Below are 21527 nucleotides of genomic sequence, written 5' to 3' on the forward strand. Positions count from 1 at the left end.
AACATGAGGCCTTACACTTGAGAAAAGATGGTTTGGGGCGTGACATTGTTAAAGCAATAACCTTGGTAACCTCTTGAATCAAATCAATGCCCAAGCTGCATTTCAAAAAGTTATATTTTTGTGCTGTTAACAGTTTCCATGTATAAGTGCTTTCGGGTGAGGCCGGGCCAAACCGCTGATATGCATTAGGTGTGTTCCAAGACATGTTTTAGTCATAATAACTGCTTCGATAATGTTTGGTTTTCACAAAAACTCGATAATTATCAATTTTTTCAAAAAGTCATCCAATTTCAACGAAACTCAATACACATTTGCAGTTTGACCCAAAGAGTTTCATGGCATTGCGGTACTCAGTGGATGACTGGAAAACTGAAACTGAACTACAGAAGCCCAATGAAGCTGCGTACCACATAATCAATGTGGTTATTGGTCCAGCATTCAATGTGACACCAGATTATTCAGATTTATTTATGCTACTGCATCTTACTTAAAAAAACCCTTTTGTTTTCACTAACACCAGTCACGATTCTGCTCCAATGTTTTCACAGCAACCTCTCCTCTCAAAGTTATCCCTTCCTCCTTTAATCCAGCTGCAGTTGGTAAGTCACAAAATTGTTATTACATCTAGTGTTGCTCCTTGCCATTTCACCTCATGCCATTGGAATACATTCATAGATAGAGGGACTTTTGACAAACGCCTCTACCTCATGAATCGATAAGCAACGTTATCTCAGGCTTCACGGTAAAACTACTAGACATTATCTGTTGACAATTCACATACATGTATTTATTCCAGCATAGAACAAACTATGATTGACATCCGCTAATGAATGCAGATAGTGGAAAACATGTTAATCGCCCCTTTGAGAAGTGATTTGATTCGTTGACGGCTCCCATTGCAACAAAGCTTACCGTACTGCTACTATATCACCTTATGGATATCTCTCCATTAAGACATGCTTATGGCTTCATACCCACACATCCTATCAGCCGCTTGCTTTTATCCTTCTGACTGGGACTAAGTGTTCCTCAACCTCCCTTTTTAGGTCATGCCATGACAGAAGACGTTCACCATTGGCCGAAATACTGCCAAAGCAGAAGAAACAAAACAAATTTGAGCTTCAGAACCATTGTTGGAAACTACCATCTGTCGGTAACAAGCTGCTGAACATGCGACCACCAGAAGAACTCTCGAAACAGACAACCAGCAAAACACTCGCATGACCACTATTGCCATCTTATCTGCGACTGCTTGTGCTGCAGAAACTGAAGACCAACACAGAACTCACCGCACCATGAATGCTGTTTCAATGGCAGCTGCTCGAACTTCAGAGACAGAAGTCTAGCAAAGAAGCCGCCGATCTGCTAACACCGCGTCTACAGCTGCTGCAAGAGCTTCTGAAACAAGTCCCCAGAGGAAACGTTGCCAAGGCGTTAATTCACAAACCTATTATCCAACTATAAATCTTGGAGTTAATGTTCATAAAAAGAAATAATACATTCGGAGACAAAAGAAATGTATGTGGGGATACAAATAGAAAAACTATAAACTTACATTGGTATCATTGACTGATGCACCTTCTTTTGGCTTGGTGCCCGGTTTTACTGGTGGACATACTATACCATTGATGACCAAAAGCACCAAACTTACTAATATTGTTATATACATCACAAGGATTTCTGAAAAAAAAAATGGAAATGTAAAACCTTCACTAACTAAAGTGAAAAACAAAATAAGAACATTAAATTCTAAGAATAATGCTTTCAAGTCTTGTGTAAATAAGAGCTTTTATACAGAAGTGGAAAGGGTAAAATTAATGTTGAAATATGAATAGGATAAAAATTCAGTTTTCAGCATTTTCCTTGCAAAGTAGGCACTCTCTTTAACTTTGTGGAGATTTAAACTTAAAATTGCTTTGTATCAGGACTAAACAATTCTAATAAAAATCATTAGCATTTATGATAATTCTTGTTATAAGCAAGAAGCCACTCCAAAATAAACTGATTAAAAATTGAATGAGGAATGAATCTGGTCTTTACTAAATGTGGTGATGATTTGTTTCAGTAAAGTCTTGTCATCAGAATTCAGAATGACTAAAAGTATATAGGTTTTTAATGAAAAAAAAAGTATTCACTGATTAAGCAATTTAAAATAAAACCACAGGAAAAATTCCTAAGGATATTTTCTGTATGAAAAACATAGATGCAGGTAAGAAGCTTGCTTCCCAATCACATGCTTTTGGGTTCAGTCCCACTACATGGCACCTTGGGCAAAAGTCTTCTATTAATAGCCTTGGGCTGACCAAAGCCTTGGGTGGGAGTGGATCTGGTAGACAGAAACTGAAAGAAGCCCGAAATTGTGTGTGCGTGTGTATATATATGAATATATGTATTTGTGTGTCTGTTTTTCCCACCAACCCACCATCGCTTGACAACTGATGTTGGTGTATTTACATCCCCATAACTTAGCAGTTCAGCAAAAGAGACACTAATAAAATAGGTTCTAGGCTTACAAAGAATAAGTCCCGGGGTCGATTTGTTCAACTAAAGGCAGTGCTCCAGCATGGCTACAGTCAAATGACTGAAACAAGTAAGAGAATAAAAGAATACAGTTAAGAATGTGGTGAACAAAAATTGCACCTGTTGAACTCTCTGCTATTATTGAAACCCTTTGCTATTATTCAGTAGATACTCTATGAAAAATGCTTCTAAAGAACATATTTACAAAAATGCATTAATAAATAATTGAGATTTTAAACAATCACTATGATTCCATCTATTCTTAAAAATAATTCTAATACAAAGAACAATCTACAGAATGCAAGACGAGTTTCTGTGAAAGATATTAATACAAAAACAAATAAAGCAATAATTACAAAAATAAAAATCAAATAATGTAAAAGATAATTAGACAGCTGATAAACTTAGATACAAGCATTATCCCAACATGAAATCCCTATTTATACTTGAGGTTAACAGTATTAGTTCACAAGAAGCAAAGCTGATGCAACATACTATAAACACACTAGGCATCCTGAACTGGTTTCCAGCTTGTAAAGATAAATAATTTAAGCTACTAAACAAATACAGGTCAAATAATTAGAACTTCTTACTTTGATTAGACAATGTAAACAACGCTGAAGAGAAAAGTCCATTACTGTTGCTGCCTAGATTTTTAGTCTTTTTTTTTTGATTGACAGCTTAATGTTTTGATTTACTTTTACTATGAACAGTACAACAGCCTACATTTTCCAACAGAGTGATCTAAACACCTCTTGATCGGGTTAAAACTCATCATAATACATCTTTCTAATAAACTTTTCTTTTTTTATTTTAAATTTTATCTTAATATAACAAGAGACATGTGGAAACAACTTTAAACACATGAAGGAGCCAAAGAAAATAAAATGAGAAAAATCCAAGGAAACTGAAAAAAAGAGACAAAAATACAGAAATAGTAAAATGGAAAAGATGTTTCAGTCATTGGACTTTGGCCATGCTGGGACACTGACTTGAAGGATTTTAGTCAAACAAATACTCAGTTTTATTTTATTTTTTTAATCATTCTATTTTGCTGGAATGTTAACTTACAGGGATGTAAACAGACCAGCATCAGTTGTCAAGCATTGAAGAACAAATACAGACACAAACACACACACAAAACATCTTCCACACAATTTCCATCTAACAAATTAACTCACAAAGCATTAGTTAGTCTGAGTCTATAGTAGAAGATACTTGCCCGTGGTACCACACAGTGGAACTGAGCCTGAAACCACATGGTTGCAACATAAGCATGAGAAATGAAACAGTATGACATATGTGAGAAACTGCAACATGTAAGACCAATATTTCTATTTTGAATAAATTGCTCTATGTATAACACACATTTTTCCTGTTTCTTTCCAATTACAAATATAATGCATTTCCATCCTTCTCCTACAGTTTCAATAAACTCTTTGAAGAAATTTGGTGTGAAGATTCCAATTGAATTTAAATTTTCTAACAGCTAAAACTGATAATGGAATAAACTACTTAAATATATGTTTTATGAACTGATATCACCATTCTGCTTGATGGACAGCTCTAAATATTTATCTTTATTTATTAGCTTACTATCAGGTAGGTGCAGGCATAACTATGTAGTTAAGAAGTTCACTTCACATCACATAATCTTGGGTTCAGTTTCTCTACATAGCACATTATAACTCCAACCAATACCTTGTAAGTGGATTTGGTAGACAGAAATTCTACAAAGCCCATCTTGTGTACAAGGGTGGACTGCAAAGTTCATAGGCTGATTAAGGAGTTATCATACATTAAATTCTACCTTTACTGATGCTTACTGCATTTTTTCTTTCCAGATAAACTCATATTGGATATAGAATTGAGGACTTGGAAAAGTGGTACCGGAAGATTTTTTTGTGAAAATGGATAAAATTTGGCACCATGGTATTATCAAATATCTGCAGGAAAAGGGGTTGGCCCCCAAGGACATTCATGCAGATGTGGTTGCTACACTAGGGGCTGATGCTCCAGCTTTATCAATTGTGAAAAAGTGGGCAGGTAGGGAGAGTATTAAAGATGACCCAAGGTCCAGATGTCCTGCCACAGCCACTACCCAAGAAAACATTGATCATGTTCAACACATGGTGATGGATGACAGACGTTTAAATATTGATCACATAGCTAATGCTGTAGGGAGCTCCCATAAACAAGTAGAGAATATTCTGCATGACGAACTTATGTCGAAGATTTCCACAACTTTTCACACCTGATCAAAAACACACCAGGCTGGTCATGTCACAGGGAACTTGGTACTTTTAAAAGCAAATCCAGCCAGTTTCCTTGAACGTTTCCTCATCCAAGAAGAATGCTGGATTCACCACTTTGAGCCAGAGACCAAACTCAGTCCATGCAGTGGAAACACCCGTCTTCTCTCCAACCAAATAAGGTCAAGGTGATGTCATTGGCAAGAAAGGTGATGGCCTCCATCTTAGGAGATGCAAAGGGCATTGTGTTCATTGACTGCCTTCAGAAAGGCCATACTATCAATGGAGAATACTATGCCAACTTGCTGAGGCATCTGTGAAAGGCAATCAAGTCAAAACAGCCTGGGAAACTGATGAAGGGGGTCTTGCTTCACCAGGACAAAGCTCCTGCACACAAGTCTGTGGTTGAAGTGGCTGCTGTGCACAATTGTGACTTTGAACTGGTTGATCACCTTCCATATTCTCCTGATTTGACACCATCTGACTATTTTCTATTCACCAACATGAAAAAACACATGGCTGAGAAGCATTATTGGGCCAATGATGAGGTAAATCTGCTGTTGAAGACTTTTGTGAGAGTCAGGATGAGAGCTTCTATACCACGGGAACCCAACCACTGCAACACCAATGGAAGAAGCGTATAGACTGTAGGGGTGACTATGTCATAAAATAAAACACATTTGATCAAGTTCAGCCATTGTATCGTGGTCAGCCTATGAACTTTGCAGCCCACCCTTGTATATATATATGTACATGTAAACCTGTGTGATTGTTCATATTTGCACATCTCAGAAATTGTTAAGCTACAAGCAGTGATGTATTATAATTTCTGTCAACAAATTGTCCACTGACTGCAGTTTAGAAAAATAGAGCAATAAAAAGTCCCTTACTTGTAAAATAAGTAAGGGTTAGCAACATGACAGGCATCCAGCCATAAATATATACACTTAACCCATGCTAATAGACATAAGAAAAAATGGATACTTTTTTTTTATACCAGTCTTTCTTAGTTCTTTCCACATTGCATCTATCTTCTTTCCTCTTTGCATAAAAACATTTAAATGAATGCAATTTTATGCCCTACCCAGTAAATTTTAAAAAGCTATTTCAAGAAGAGACATCACGAAATATATTTTTTTAAAAAAAGCTTCATACACACACGTTTACACACACTAAAAAGAAATGTGCAAATCATCAGGATTTTTTTTTTTAATATGCAATAATAGAAAAAGATTTTTTCCAAGAAGTAAATAGAAATTTATATAATAATAAAACTCAAGAATTATTTTCAATGAGATTTTTCAATATTTAGTATAAAACAAAGAAATCAGATACATTCCACAATTCAATACACCATTAAACGATCAAATTATTTATTCTGTCCTATTTAATCAACTTCTGTTAGTTTTTAAAACAAATAAGCTCTGATTCATTAAAAAAATATTGCTTTTTTTTTCTCTTTGTTGTTAAAAATAGTTCAGCAGTTTTTAGCATTTAATGAAGTTGTTTGTTAGTACTAATCACTACTAAAGAAAACCTATGTGTGTTAACAATAGTTAATTGAATGCTTGAGAGTAAAGTCATGAATCCAACTGGCCAAATATAGATCTAACTTCTTACCAATGATATACTAAAGCACTTCTTCCACCAAAGCCAATCTTTCAGGATATTTTTTATGGTCATATATATTAGAAACTGAGCAAGAGAGAAAGAAAGAGCATAACCAGCTACACTACTTACACATTTATTATATTTAGTAAGGTTTTAAATACTTAAATATAGGCAAAGCATAAAAAGTTAAGCCTGAATCGTTTAGTTAATGTATGTTATGGTTTATATTTTCCTTAATTTGAATTAGTATTTTTTTTTAAATACAGAATTAACACCACAAGCAACTTGGCAACAGAATATAGTTTCTGTCCTGTTCAAAGTTGTCTAAAATATCCCTATTAAATACAATCTATTTACAGTTTCTGGGTATAAAAGTTTTTAAAAATATTAAATTTTCCTATTCCAATAAATATGGAGTTAAACACTGGCCCCATGAGTCTCATAACAACATTTAATTAAAAACAAAGAACATTCACAACTATATATTATAATTTCTGATAAATAAGAAAGACACTTTTAAAACTAAAACTAGACAGAAAGTGAAAATATATACAATTATGTTGAACAAATTAAAATAAGCCATTTTATTTTTTTGTACTTTTAAGTCTTAAGGAAGTCTTAATAACCCATGACCTTTGGAGGATCTCCAAGACAGTGGTCTTGATACAATTAATGTGGAAGGGTTACATGAATATGTTGCATGATTCAGTTGAATGTTTGTGCCAAATGAGCAAAACAAAAAAAAAATTTCTTAGTGAAATTAAGTTATAAAATATTTTTTATAACTTACTTTCACTTTAAATAGGTATAAAAAATTAATGAATGTTAACCTCTTGCACACAAAAAATTACAATCATAATCATCAAAAAGTGCCATAAAATATTCTCTTTCCTTTGCACCGAGCATGAGCATAATTTTTTTTGAGATTCCAGCATTGCAGACGTCAAACAAATGTACAAATAGAGAAAAATTGGCACACTTTTTATCCTTCCAGACCTAACTGAAGCATCATGTTCTGTGTGATCTAGAATATTGTCTTCATCTACCTTATTTGATGATGAAAGAAAATTAAGAAAAAACTTCATCACTGTATAAATATTCTATTTACAACTGGATTTCACTCATTATTAAGGGTCGCTTGTGCTTAGGCACATATGATGAAGTGGACACTTGGGCATCAATTGATGATTGTTATATCCATTAAAAAGATAGAGATCAAAATGAACAGAAAGAAAATTCCAGAAAACCAAAGTTCTGGTGAGAAAAGACTGGTTAGTACAGATCTCCTAGAAACAGATGCCATTAAAGTAATGATAGAAAAGACTGAGAGAAGATACAATATCCCTGTGGACCAGAGACTGGAGTATGTCCATTAATGACTGAATTATAATTAGTCAAATGGGTCTTCTCTGAATGTGGTTCAGGGTGCTTGTTTGTGTAGTTGTTGCACTCTTCTAGATGTGGGAGCAGTACTTTATTGTACTGGAGTCTTGTAAAGTGTCAGCAGTTGTTAGGGTTGACTTTGAAATGCAGTCTTAGCTATACTAAGGATGTGCCTTCACCAGGAGAAATCCTCAGAGTAGTCAGGCCCAGCATTTGGAGCGACTGTGAAGGCTCAAGCTGAGTACCATTTATGTTCAGTAAGAATGTAGTGCAGTGGTATTTTCAAGCACTTGAGTTTTTTATGTTGTTAAAAGAAATAAAGTTAGTATAGCCCCACTGAAGGACACACTTAAGGCCTCCATTTATGGAATCAATGCAGGTTTGGCACATGATGTCTCAGCTGCATATGGATGTTGCATAGTTATGGAAATTTAAGGAGGAATGAAGGATCATGTACAGAACAAAGAGAATAAACGACAAAAGCAAACCCCCAGGGAACACCAGAGTTAATTGAAAGTGGAGCAAAAAGAACTCCATCAACATATGACATGATAAAGTAGCTACTGATGCAAAAGATGAGATAGATAAAGCCAGTAGGTGGACAGTTTAGATAGAAGATTTGTATGTTAGACACAGAAGAAGCCTTTGCTGATGTCTAGGGCAACAACATTGCTTTCACCAAAACTCTTTGACAGCTCACTGGCAAATAACATCAGAGAGTAGGGAACAGTGAATCTGGTTCTGCAGAAACCATACTGGTGGTCACTGAGGAGAGAGAATGAGAGTGGTTGAAGGATGTCATTGTTAATAGCTGTCTCCATTTACTCAAAGATGTTAGAGGTGAAAGTAATAGGACAATAGTTGGCTGGGTCAGAGGGACTGCCTTTATTTGGAACAGGACACACTGAAACATGCTAAATGTCAGGCTATATCTCTACTTCCTCAAGGGAAAAAAAAATCAATAAAACAAATTTTCATAACATTTGTTTTCTTTAAAATGTCAAGGATAGGAAAATTTGAATTGAAAGTCACAAATGTATGGTAATGCTGATGTGTAGCTTTATGATTGCACAACCAAAACAGGTTTGAACAGATTGGCACTAACTACCCCACCTACTTTTCTTTAAACATACATATAAAACAAACCACCAATAAATTACTTTATTATTACTAGTGAAAAACATTACCCACACTAACAATAGGTTTAGTAATTATCATAGTTTTCTGTATGCGGGGGAGAAATGGTGATTACACTATAATTTATTTGTCATGTACTTTGTGAACAGTGACATAGTTGATTATAGGTTTCCAAAGGGTCAACCACTAGTTCATTATACTTCTGGATGGTGAAAGTGACAAAAGAGTGACTTAATAAATAGTACAAGATATCTTGGAACAAACAAGGAAACCAGTAGCTAAGCTAATTTTATGAAAAACCCTAATTCATAGAAGAAATTGAAGGGTTACAAGGAATATTCACCAGTAAATACACCAAGAATACCTGAAAGCGCTGCATCTCTACTCTCTTGAACACCAAAAAGAGATATATACTATCACATACGTATGAAAAATCATGGAGGGGCATGTTCCAAACTTCAGCATTGGAGCGAATTTAGAAGTCCCCAACTGTTCAACTACCTATCGATTAGAGATATAAAAGGGAACCAAAAGAACAAACTCATAACAATGATACTGTACAAGTCAATCGTTCAAGGATGAATTCAGGGGAGATCAGCTGCTAGAAAACTCAATCATATGTAAACACACAGTCCATGCAGTACTTTACATGGTTGCAGTGATCTTCATTGGTGGCCATAGGAATTTCAAGTTCCCCTCATAACTTATCCAGATTAAAGGAGGTGTAAGGCCATCATTCGATGGAAAAATTGGTGCAGAACCTGTAATGGAGAAGCCTTGGACTAATGTATTTGCTTTATTTGTTGTTTTCCTAAGTTTAATGTTAGTGAGTTGCCAGAATTAGATTTGACTGTTGACCATACAACTAACAGAAACAACCAAATAAACAGCTGTCTATAGGAAATATCATACCTTACAATAATACAAAGCTTATATGAACCAGTGAACATGTTGCTATGCTACAATCAAAATTAATCCACACCAACACATCTCATCTAGCAAATTACAATTACACACCTTAAATCAACTTTTGTAAAGCAAATCCTAATACAAAGAAATGGAAAATGTTCTAACTTCCTTCAGGTTTAACTCACTCTACCTCATTTCTCACATGCACACAAAAGCAGGCCCACACTCACAGAATGGGTTTTCACACTCTAAACTAGCTCAATGAAATCATTTCATACAGAGAAGTAAATCAGTTTTTCTTTGACTTTGATTATGTGACAAGCACTTTGAGTCAACAACCCAATCTACATATTCAACATGAATACTAGTAGTAAGTGCTTTTGTAAATTTTGAAACTGGAATAATGAATATAATATAAACAAATAACAAGGAATCACCTTGTACTGTTTATTTAGAGAGGGTTACTCTTTGGTACATAATATGATCAAAATTTACAATAGTTTAAAGCAAAACAACTCAATGCAGTAGCAAGACCATCAGAGATAAAGTTACTGTTTGTAGGGACATATGCTTCTTACACAGTTAATCAGATAATATTGGAAAGTGCTATTTCAAGTAACTAGTTTAGCAACTTCATTGCCAGCTGTATCGTGATACCATAGATGCAATGGATGGCAATTACAGAGGTTTCTAACTGTTGAACCAAAATTTGAAATTAAGCAAGAAAGTTTTAATCAAAGACAAAATTGTCTTCGACTTCCTGCCAGGTCATGAAATGACATACCATTTTCTAGTGATGTAACTAAGAAACATTCTCTCAAATTACAGTCAATCTTTTTGGCCTCTTGCCAAAAGAATCTACCAGTTGCAAAGAATCCTCCTCTTCTCTACTTTTCAACTTTGGTAATTCTGTAAGCAATACTCCCACAGAGAATGCCTCCATATTTACTGTCCACTTTGCATCAGACCTCACATACAAGGTAAATTTTCTTCCAAAACTATCCCAACTAACCCTTTCCATTATAACAGGTTTACCACTACATACACTTATACATTATGATATCACCTTTGTTCATTTAAAACCAAAAAGGCCATCAGCCTTGATATTTCCTTTCTATCACTCTCACTTAATGTGCCATAGAGATATCCCCTACACTCACTAAACTCTTCAAATCCCTCGACAGAAATCATCATCATCAACATTTAAAATCCATTTTCCATGGTGACATGGGTTGAAGGGCTTGACAGGAACTGGCAAGGCCAGGGCCCACACCAGATTCCATAGTCTGCTTTGGCTTGGTTTCTACAGCTGGATGCCCTTCTTAACACCAATCACTCTACAAGAGACTGGGTGCTTTTCATGTGCTACCATTACCAGTGTTTTTTTTTTAAGTGGCACCAGCACCCACACCACTGCTTTTTTTATGTGACACCTTGATTTTAGGACCTCAATTCTGTTGTGGTGGGGGAAGTCTTTTCAAGTACAGCAATATGCCACATATCTCAGTCTTCTGTCATCTCTTTCGTCAAGTCCAATGTTTCCAGATCAGCCTTCAATACTTTGTCCCATGTCTTCCTGGGTTTTCCTCTTCCACAACTTCCTAATTTTTAGAAAGCTGCTACAATGTATTCCATTGCCAAAAAGGACAACTTCTATGATTTGGTTAGCTATCATCCAGCCATTCTGACTTTCAACTATCCACAAAAATGACAGGCAGCTATTAACAACAACCTTCAACATCTGAAATTTTTCCTTCTTTGGTGACCATTTGTACAACTATCACAAAGCCCAATCTACTGAAAGCTTACTCTCTTATGACACACATCAGTGGGTCCTCATCTTCAAAAAATTTAGTGAAAGTGTTCTTGCACTAGACATCAGTAAGTATTTGACTATGTCTAACACACTAGTTTCCTGGTAAAACAGCTTGCTTGTGGGTTGTCTCTTGGGTCAGCTTCTTGTCAGATTACACCTTCACAATTTGTATTGATCGAACTCTTTCACCCTCCCTATCAACTTTGGTGTGCCATAAGGCTTGGTTTACCTTCCTCCTGTACATCTTGCAATCACCTCTAACAATGCTCATTACTGCACAGATTATCCCACCTTTCATTCCTCTCTAAAACAATGCATCCCTGCATCATCAACATGCATCCCAGACAGCTCAAACCAATCCTGCACTAACTGCTTCAGCAGAGACTTTGAAAACATCTGCTAATGAAATCATGATTATCTTATTTCTGTCATTATCAGCAACAGCAGCAACACTTAACTTTCTCTCAGCTTTGACATGGTTTCTATAACTGAATGCTCTTCCTAACATAGCAACTTTACAGAGAGTACTGGATGAATATCTTGTGGTGCTATTATACATTTCTCTGCTGGCTATAGTACTTTACAAAATGTATAGTAGTATATAGAAATTTTTACATGTATGTGTGTGTGAGTGATGACCTGGCAGAACTGTTAGAACATTGGAAAAAAAATTCCTTATATGTGTTTTGATGCTCTATATTCTGAGTTCAGATTTCATCAAGGTCAACCTTGCCTTCCACCCTTTTTGGGGCCAATGTATATATTCAGGATATATAAAATACTTCATTGAGATTCCAAAAATAAAATGAAGTACCAGTCAAGTATTGGGGTTCAAGGTATCAACTTATCCCCTTCCCTCAAAATTGTTAGCCTCGCATCAGAAACTATTATTATAATCATCAACATCACTTAGAGGCAATGGTGTACGAGAAGTGTTAATGTGTCAGAGAAAATGCGGTGCAGAATTTTCTTCAACTCTATATACTGTGTCTAAATCCTATCAAAGTTAATTTTGGCTTTCATTCTTTCAGGGTTGACAAAATAAAGTACCAGCCTAGTTCTGGAGTCAACTTAATTTGCTGTTCCTCTCTCCAACAATCTGCAGCCACGTACCTATGCTAGAAACGTTATTATTAGTAGTAGTGGTAGTATGGTGGTAAATTCACAAGCATGCCAGACAAAAAGTTTCATGACAATTCTTCCAGCTTTGTGTTCAAATGGCACTTAGGTTGACTTAGCCTTTCATCCTAATGGGAGTAAATAGAATAAGTATCAGTTCAGCACTGAATCAATATAATCAATTAGTCACTATCTATCAAAATTTCAGGCCTTGTGCTATAATAGAAAGCATTATTATTATTATTATTATTATTATTATTATTAAGGTGGCAAGCTGGCAGAATCATTAGCACACCAGGCAAAATGCTTAGTGTTTCGTCTGCTGCTATGTTCTGAGTTCAAATTCCACCAAGGTCGACTTTACTTTTCATACTTTTGGGGTCAATAGTGTACTGGGGTCAATGTAATCGACTATCCCACTCCCCCAAATTTGTGCTTATAATAGAAAGGATTATTATTATCATCAACTTTATCATCAATATTTGCAATTTTTCCTGAAGGACCACTGAAGAGGATAACTTTTAGGGCATTTTAACAGGTTTCTCTAAAAATAATTTGCCAAGCAGAATTTATAAATTTGTGTGTTCAAACTGAACTATGCATGGAGACATGCTTTTGATGCAAGCAAGCACTCTTTTCATATATACAATGGGAAAAATTTAGAAACATGCTGAATACAGAGTATGATCTTAGTTTTCACTAAAGCTCAATTACACCAAACATTTATGGAAAGAAAAGCAATCATATCCAAACCATTAGGAACTAGTTTGGTTTAATTTATCAATTCCTTTCCCTGTTTCAATTTTCACTTCTAATCTTTGAAAACTTCAATTTATGCTAAAGATATTTTTCAGTGGCACTTTAAAAATATATTTCTTTTTTGAAAGTAACAGGCACATTGAATAAAGTATGAGGGTTTTTTATTAAAGCTGAAATCACATTCTTATGAACCTGAAGAAAACAATGGGACATTAATCCACTGGCCTCTACAATGATAGTAAAAATTTTTAAAAACTACAAGGTTATGAAACCTAACATATATAGCTTCATAAGTTAATCATTATGAATACAGTAATACAGAGCATGACAATGAATGTCTATTTTGTTTTGCTGTTTCTTTCTGTTTATATTTGATATATATTTCTATTATTAATGGTTAGCACTGGTAGTTTTTTGGGTTTTTTTTTTTAGTTTATCAACAGTTTTTTTTTTCAGCTAAACTGCAGGCAATCCTTTTGGACCATTGACAAAATGATTTATACCAACTTTTTTCCTTCCACTTCTCAACCAGTAGCTCTGTAAGCAATACTCCTTTCAACAAAACTACCATATTTGTTGCCCTTTTTACATCCAACTCCACACACAGGTAATGCTCCTCCAAAATTTTCTCTTCTACCAGGCTCACCACCATGTACACCAGGAGTCACCAAACTACAGTCCATAGGCTGGATTCAGCCTGCAAGGTCAGTTCATCCAGTCCTCTGCTGCACTATACCTGTAATGAGAGTTCATTTGCTTCTGGTATGGCATCAGTGTTTAGAACAACTTAGGTCTGTGAGCAAACATTTTCAAAAACGATGTATGTGAAGTCAGCACATCGAATGAGGTTGACTGATGAACATTTGAAAGCAATTCTCTTGGTTGGATGCAGCAATTCCAAAGCAAATATTGATTATATCTAAAATCAAGACACCAGTTTCACAAATCTCACTAACCTTTTTTGCTGCTTAGTTTGTGAGATTTGGATATGTGCACACTGGGTGTGATATAACTATCTTATTGCTAACATCACCTTCTTTGAAAGTTTTTTGGTTGATTTTAGTTTTTGTATATACTCCAAAATGGTGAAATTCACTTTATGGATAGTGCTGTCATCAATGGCGGAATGTGGTTGTCCAGGTATAGGTGCAGTTTCCACTGATGTCTAACCACATTTGAACTGGCAATGCCAGAGCTTGACTATGTCATATGATGGTGCATTGTCACCATAAACTAGCTTCATCCCATTGAAAGTCTCTTTTGGTGTACAACCTTTCAAGTATAAGAACCTGATCGCTGATCTGCATTCAACTGCCTCCATTGTAATACCTTAGTCCACTTCAGCAGCCGTAAAAGACAAACGAATACTAGTGGAAAGTTGCAATTTACAATCTGACATGTAGAGACATGTATGATTATACCTGTACAAGTTCTGGTTCCTGCAACAACCAGAAGATGGTCAGGGGAAATCTTTAACAAACATCCCTTGCATCTCTTTCCCAACTCCCTAACTGCACCTTGGACTTACCTGATCATCACCCATATTATCTCCACTACCCCTCCTAAGCTTCCTTTCAAGATCATTCCTCTGGAATTCCCATCTTACTCATGTTTTCCTCAAACCAGCAACTTACACTTGTTCAATAACTACACTGATCTCATCAACCTTAGAGAACAGACCAAGACCATGAGCACAGTGTCTTCCTCCAGACCAAACTATTAAGAAAACAAAATATATCTGCATGATTTTTTTTTCTTTACTGACTGACCACAAAGCACTTCAATATATTCCCTGGACACTAACCCTATATTTCCTAATCCTTTCCAATTCAAATTACCTTTACACTTAACTGCATCAGAAATAGAATTAAAATAAAAGGAAGATTTGAAATTTTCAAAAATAGGTAAACTTGATTACATGTGATTATTTCAAGTATTTATATGCACACTTTTCTTTTGAAGATTCAGAGTCATCAACATTAATTTGATTTTAGGGCCAAATCCACTCAGAGAAGTGTTGATGTAAGTCATACTGATGATACAAGCAATGAAAAATGTATCATTGAGCATTGATATTGCAAAAACTAGAATGCTTGTCAGAGACATTGAAACATTTTGTAGTGTGGCTTGGTGATATCCTCACTGTTTGAGGGATATATTAGAAATAATGTCGTAGCAGATAACAGTTAACTTTTGGCTGCTGTTGTGTCCACTGCTCTGATTGGTTGGCATTGGCGTAGTTTGTCTCTTGATTTATTTTGTGCCAATGTAGAAACCAACCAGTCAGAACCTTCCAATAAGATCACGTAACACGCTCTTTTGGATTTTCTTCTGGAGCCTCTAGCATGTTATAAAAGGCCCCAGCATTCACAATATCTTGGTCTTTGGTTCTAGTCCTTCTCAGGACTAACCTCTGACCACAGAGCAACTCAGCCAGTTCCAGTTCCAGCGACAGACAACATGCAGCAACTCAGGACTGTTCTCCACCGTCGACTTCAACGATACCTACACAACATTCACCCACTGTCTGTGACTACTTCACCAAGGTTAACAGTCCAAAACTACCTGCAAGAATTTCTGTATCAAGTAACCCAGCATGACATAATAGCCACAACCTCTACACAACATGTGTAGTAACCGGTTCTGCCTCATGACCTCAACTTCTTGTACAGGACTACAACTATTGTGTAACCTTATTACAAACTGGTAAATTAACTCCATCTTGTCATAAATATCCTGAGAGACTTATTCTATGCTCTGTATTGTATTCTGTCTCACATGCATACACTTATGTTCACTCTTGTAACGTTCACACAAACACAAACACTTGTCGCACGCACTCAAACTCTCCACTCTGCTAGCACCCATACACACACTATTATTGTACACGCCTGTAAATAAAAGTCTTTCACTCAGACAGTAGAACGGTTGTGTCATCTTTCTTATTCCTTTTGGCATTTATTCTTTATACCATGTATTTGGCTATATTCTTCTGTAGGGGCAATCATACAAAGTTTAAAAGGAGACATTTCTGTCACCAACTCCTTTATATATGGTGGTTTCACTACAATTTCTTTGGGATTTAAGACAATGAATTTTAGTCTAATTAAGCATATGACTTTTTACTCAATCATATAATATCAGGGTCATATAGTAACATTTCAGCTATTTCAGTTTATAGGAACTTTGAAATTCATATGTGAGAGGTGATACAAACTTAGAGAATGCATCATTTACCAATACCTAGCTTTTAAAACATTTTCTGTACAATACAAGACTGGATTTCTGTAGTATCTTATTAATGCCTACAATTTGTTTTACAGAATCAACCATTAACCCTTTAGCATTTAAACTGGCTATATCCAGCCCAAATATTCTACTTCTTTTATATTCAAACTAGTCAGATTTGGCCTTTCACAGCTACCCTACAATGTCATTCTAAAATTAAACAATCACATCATCAAAATCTGAAGGCTATGAGATAAGGCCTAATTTAATTCAAGCCATGGAAATAATTAAGAATTACATTTGACAGGGTAATCTGAATGCTAAAGGGTTAAAGTATAAAATTGGAAGAAAGAAAAATAACTTTTACAAAAATGCCAGGTCATTTTGCCCTTCAATAATAATGTATACATAAAGCAGTCATTCTTTATTATATTGAGAACTAAATACAGAAATAAGAATTCGGAAAGATTTCCTTTTCTCTCTTTTCCAAAAAAATTAAACCAGACAACACTGTAGATACTCTGATTAGTTTGATTGACAGTGCAACCGAAGTATCTACCAGTTCATTATCGAAATATTTTGCTATCTCCGCAGCTCACCAAGCTAAATATTGCAGTGGTAGTGACAGAGCCCTATAGTAAGTTCACCACTTCGTGTTTTTAAGTTAGATATCTGAATATAAATTAACAAGTGGGCGCCGCTCCTTTCAGAACTGACACCTGTTTTCAACAAAGCAGACAACGGTGAGCTGCACTTTATAGGTTTATCACAAATTTGAAATGTTGATATTGTGGTTAGTAGTCTCGAACCTTAGACGATGTTATTGTATCTAAAAGGTAAACATGGAATTAATCGCTTTTTAATGTTTGCTTCGTTTTCTTTGTAATTTATTTTAATCAAGCAAAGAAAATTTTCAAACTTTAACTGCACCTTTTACTACCAGAGTAAATTTTCCAAACACATTCAAATGCTAATTTTGTCTCTTTCATATAAAATCCAAAAAAATAATAATAATATAGAATTACTCAAAGGATCTGTTACTGTGTCTTGCAGTAATAAATATTTCGAAATGACAAAAGTGAAAGTTCAAATAAATATAAAATTCTAACTCCTTTAAAATTATTCAAATTATTAACAACTTGGTCATCTTTTTAAATTTAAAAAAACAAAAGGAGAGAGACTTTATATGAAATGAACCTATATTGAAGGAGCACGATTTTAGACTGTAATAAATTTATTTTGAGAAAGCAATCGTTTAACAGAAACAAAGCCAGATATTACAGTTTTGCCATATGTTATGAAAATAATACACAGGAAAAGGATATTAAAATGGAATAAAATAGGATAAACAAATCGTTATCTAATTTTCCAACCTAAATATTTTCTGTGGTCCTCTTTACAGTGAATTGAAGACAGCAGGAAGATTTGGGGGGATTATAACAAAATTTCGTAAGACATTTTCTAAAACGTAATTAAACATTCATAAAATGTTTAAAAAAACATTCGTTTTTTGTTGTTGCTGTTTTCAGAGGGAAGAAAACCAGAATAAGTACGAGAGGTCATCCTTTCCTAGTTTTTGCTTTGTTTTTTATTGAAATCGTTATCCAGTTGCTAACATTGTAAACATGAACGATGTTGTTACAATAAAGAAAAATATATTCGACACGGTAAACGGATAGCTTAAGTCCCAAATTATATCTCTGGAATTTGACAATGTCTCACATGTGATTTATGCCTAACATAATTTCAGATGCCAAAAAAAAAGAGAAATGGAACCATTTATATTTACAATTTAAAGTGACCAGCAGGATACAGGAGGCGTGATCCGATAAACAAGAAAACATAAAACGGATTCGGCTTGAATAATATTAGTTGAGAATTCGATAATTACTGTAAACGTTTGTTAATTTTTTAAAAAGTAATGAAAAAATTCTTCAAAAGTATAATTTTTTAAAAATGTACAAACTAACCTTCACAAATGGGAGCTCCTGTTTGAAGATAAATGACAAACTGCCGCGTGGAACTTCTTTGATGTTACCTCTACTTCGCAGACGAAAAACTGACACTACGCCTTTTCTGATTGGCTGACATCATTCCCAGCTGATGAAGTTCATATTTTTATATAAATAACATACCTAGGATACATTTATTACATTACTCGTATTTTAATAGATTTTTTTTTTTTGCTAAGTAACTACACAATGGTGTGGGGGTATATACGAAAAGCAGGATGAAATTAAATTCACTTACACGCGCATACGCGAAAACATGGAACCAAATTAAACATATATACACACACACACATATATATTTGTTTGTATCTGTGCTGTACATATATATATATATATATATATATATATATATATATATCGTTTGTAGAAAACAAATCCGAAGAAGAAGCACGGTCTAAGAGGTAGATAGATAGATAGATGGGTAGGTAGATAGATAGATAGATAGATAGATAGATAGATAGATGAGATAGGTAGATAGATAGATAGATAGATAGAGGGACTAATGCAGTTTCGCACCTCTCCTTGAAAAATGCATTTTTTTGAAAAGAAATTTTCGGATTCCTATGTTTTAGATGTCGGAGATTACAAACATGCAAAAAAGAATTAAATTTAACCCCTCCCCACAATTTAAATTTTTGCTCTAAAGAGATCGTGGCAGCTGATTATCCTAGAAAACAAGTTCCAGGAATGCTTCCATTAATGGAAACAGCACTGGATTAAGTGTGTGGCTTCCGAATGGAACTACTTAGAAGGAGATTAAATACCAAATTGGTACATATTGTAGTTTTGTTTTTATGTCACAGGTCCAGATACTTATTGATCAGACCTCATAATCCTGTCCCTAATTAGTTTTGCAAAAACCCTTTCTATAACTTCTAAAACCTGGCCTAACACTTTGATACCTGTGGTGTTAGTGGTGTTATGGGCTGTGATGGAGCTATGTGGTGTTGGTGGAGAGGATTGCAGATGAGGTGGACGGAAGTAGGGACTGCAGCGGTCACTCTCATGAATTGAACATGTCTTGTCTCGCTGCCGTCTCTGCTCGAACTGACCACATATGCTTCCTGCCCATGCATGCTCTGTGCCTGTGTCACAGGCCCCTGCAGGCCCTACTTCTGTCCACCTCATCTGCAATCCCCTCCACCAACACTACATAGCTCCATCACAGCCCATAACAGTACTAACACCACACGCCCCCCCCTGATCTACAGATCACTCAACTGACTTTCCCACTAACTCCTCGCTCCCAAACTCACACCTTAACTGGTTTCATAATCAGCCAACCAGGGAGGAGGGTACCGCTCCCTCTGTGGTCGCCATGCAACCCCAGGACTGGCCTGAGTTCCTGGCATGTTGCGGCTGGCTTCATCATCTTGTCTACTGATGCTGTCTTCATCTTCTTGCCTACTGTTGTCCGGTTGGGATTTGGGCTGAATTCAGCACCAAAGATTATGGCAACAATTCTAAAGGCCATCCTGGGAAAGGTGGACAGAGTAAAAAAGGCCACGATTTCGTACATTGATGACATTCTGGTGGATGAAACCGTAATGCCAGCAATGGAGGTCATAGGCCACCTAAAGAGTTTTGGACTGACAGCAAAGCCACCAGAGGCAATGGAGGGAGTTGCTGCACTTGGGCCTCAAGCTATGGAGAGACAAGGCTGGCGCGTTGGTGTTCCGGTGAGGGAACAAGATCCCCGAACTGGGCGCCAGCATGAGTAGACGGGAACTATTCTCAGTGTGTGGGAAGCTGGTGGGACACTACCCAATTGCAGGATGGCTCCGGACAGCATGTAGCTTCATCAAGAGACAAGCCGAAGGAGTGAAGTGGAACGATAGAGTGGGGGAGAAGACAACCGACATGATACAGGAAGTCTTGGTCAGAGTAAAAGCAGAGGATCCTGCGAGGGGCAGTTGGTATGTTCCCAAATCAAAGAGCAGGATTGTATGGTGTGACGCCAGTAGCATCATAATAGGGGTTGTCTTGGAAGTTGGAGGTGTCATGGTGGAAGATGCAACCTGGCTCAGGAAGATAGATGACTGCAATCATATCAATGTGGCGGAGTTGGATGCCGTGTTGAAGGGAGTGAACCTAGCCTTAAAGTGGGGGTTGCACATCATAGAAATCAGGACTGATTCAGCCACTGTACTTTGCTGGGTGACAGCAGTCATCACCAATGAGCAGAGGGTGTGAACCAAAGGGGGCCGCAGAGATGCTGGTAAAGCATCGATTGGGGATACTGCGTGAACAAACCACTGAGTTCAATCTGAAGCTGAGTGTGATCTTTGTGCCTTCTGAGAAGAACAGGGCAGACATCCTGACCAGGGTAAAGCGAGCCTGATTGCAGGTGCCAGAGGATGCGGAGCAGGCTGTGGCTGCAGTATGCCGTCTGAGTGACTCGGAGTTGAGGAGATTGCATACCATGCATCACATGGGGGTGGACAGGACGTTGTTCCTAGCCAGGAAAGTTGACTCTGACATAACAAGACAGAGCGTGCAGAGAGTGGTTAGCAGCTGTGACAGGTGCCAGTCCATCGACCCTGCTCCGGGCGTACATGAGGTGGGAAGTATTCCAGTGGACCATGACTGGAAACGACTGGCGGTGGACATAACACACTACCGGCAGGGGACATACCTCTCAATGGTTGACTGCGGACCAGGGCAGTTAGCCATATGGAGGGAGATGAAGACGGGGACTGCAGAGGAAATCGTGAAAGTATTAAATGAGATATTCCTGGAACGAGGGTAGGGTAGTTTGACAGGATTTAGCAGTTCAGATGA

At 36.4% G+C, this 21527-nt stretch overlaps 2 protein-coding genes across 5 annotated transcripts in view; one reads left to right on the forward strand and one right to left on the reverse strand.

Moving 5' to 3' along the window:
• Positions 1 to 18975, reverse strand: part of LOC115211595 (nucleobindin-2) — a 59465-nt gene extending 40490 nt beyond the window's left edge. Inside the window, exons 1-2 of one of the 4 annotated variants that reach the window (XM_029780167.2) lie at positions 18705 to 18975; positions 1556 to 1680 (exon numbers count right to left, since the gene is read on the reverse strand). In XM_029780167.2, the coding sequence (XP_029636027.1) occupies positions 1556 to 1669 (114 nt within the window). In that variant the 5' untranslated portion in view covers positions 1670 to 1680; positions 18705 to 18975. The remainder of the gene's footprint in view (positions 1 to 1555; positions 1681 to 18704) is intronic. The other 3 variants (XM_036503338.1, XM_029780166.2, XM_036503339.1) reach the window with 3 other exon arrangements.
• On the forward strand, positions 4431 to 4778 carry LOC115212122. Its single transcript, XM_029780963.1, has one exon. It carries the CDS (start codon positions 4431 to 4433, stop codon positions 4776 to 4778), a length of 348 nt encoding a protein of 115 aa, XP_029636823.1.
• Positions 18976 to 21527: the final 2552 nt, after the last annotated feature.

The sequence above is a fragment of the Octopus sinensis genome, linkage group LG5 (genome assembly GCF_006345805.1).
Source record: "Octopus sinensis linkage group LG5, ASM634580v1, whole genome shotgun sequence".
Classification (NCBI taxonomy): domain Eukaryota; kingdom Metazoa; phylum Mollusca; class Cephalopoda; order Octopoda; family Octopodidae; genus Octopus; species Octopus sinensis.

Coding starts and splice junctions, on each gene's coding strand:
- LOC115212122 (XM_029780963.1), top strand. CDS start 4,431: ATGGATAAAATTTGGCACCATGGTATTATCAAATATCTGCAGGAAAAG.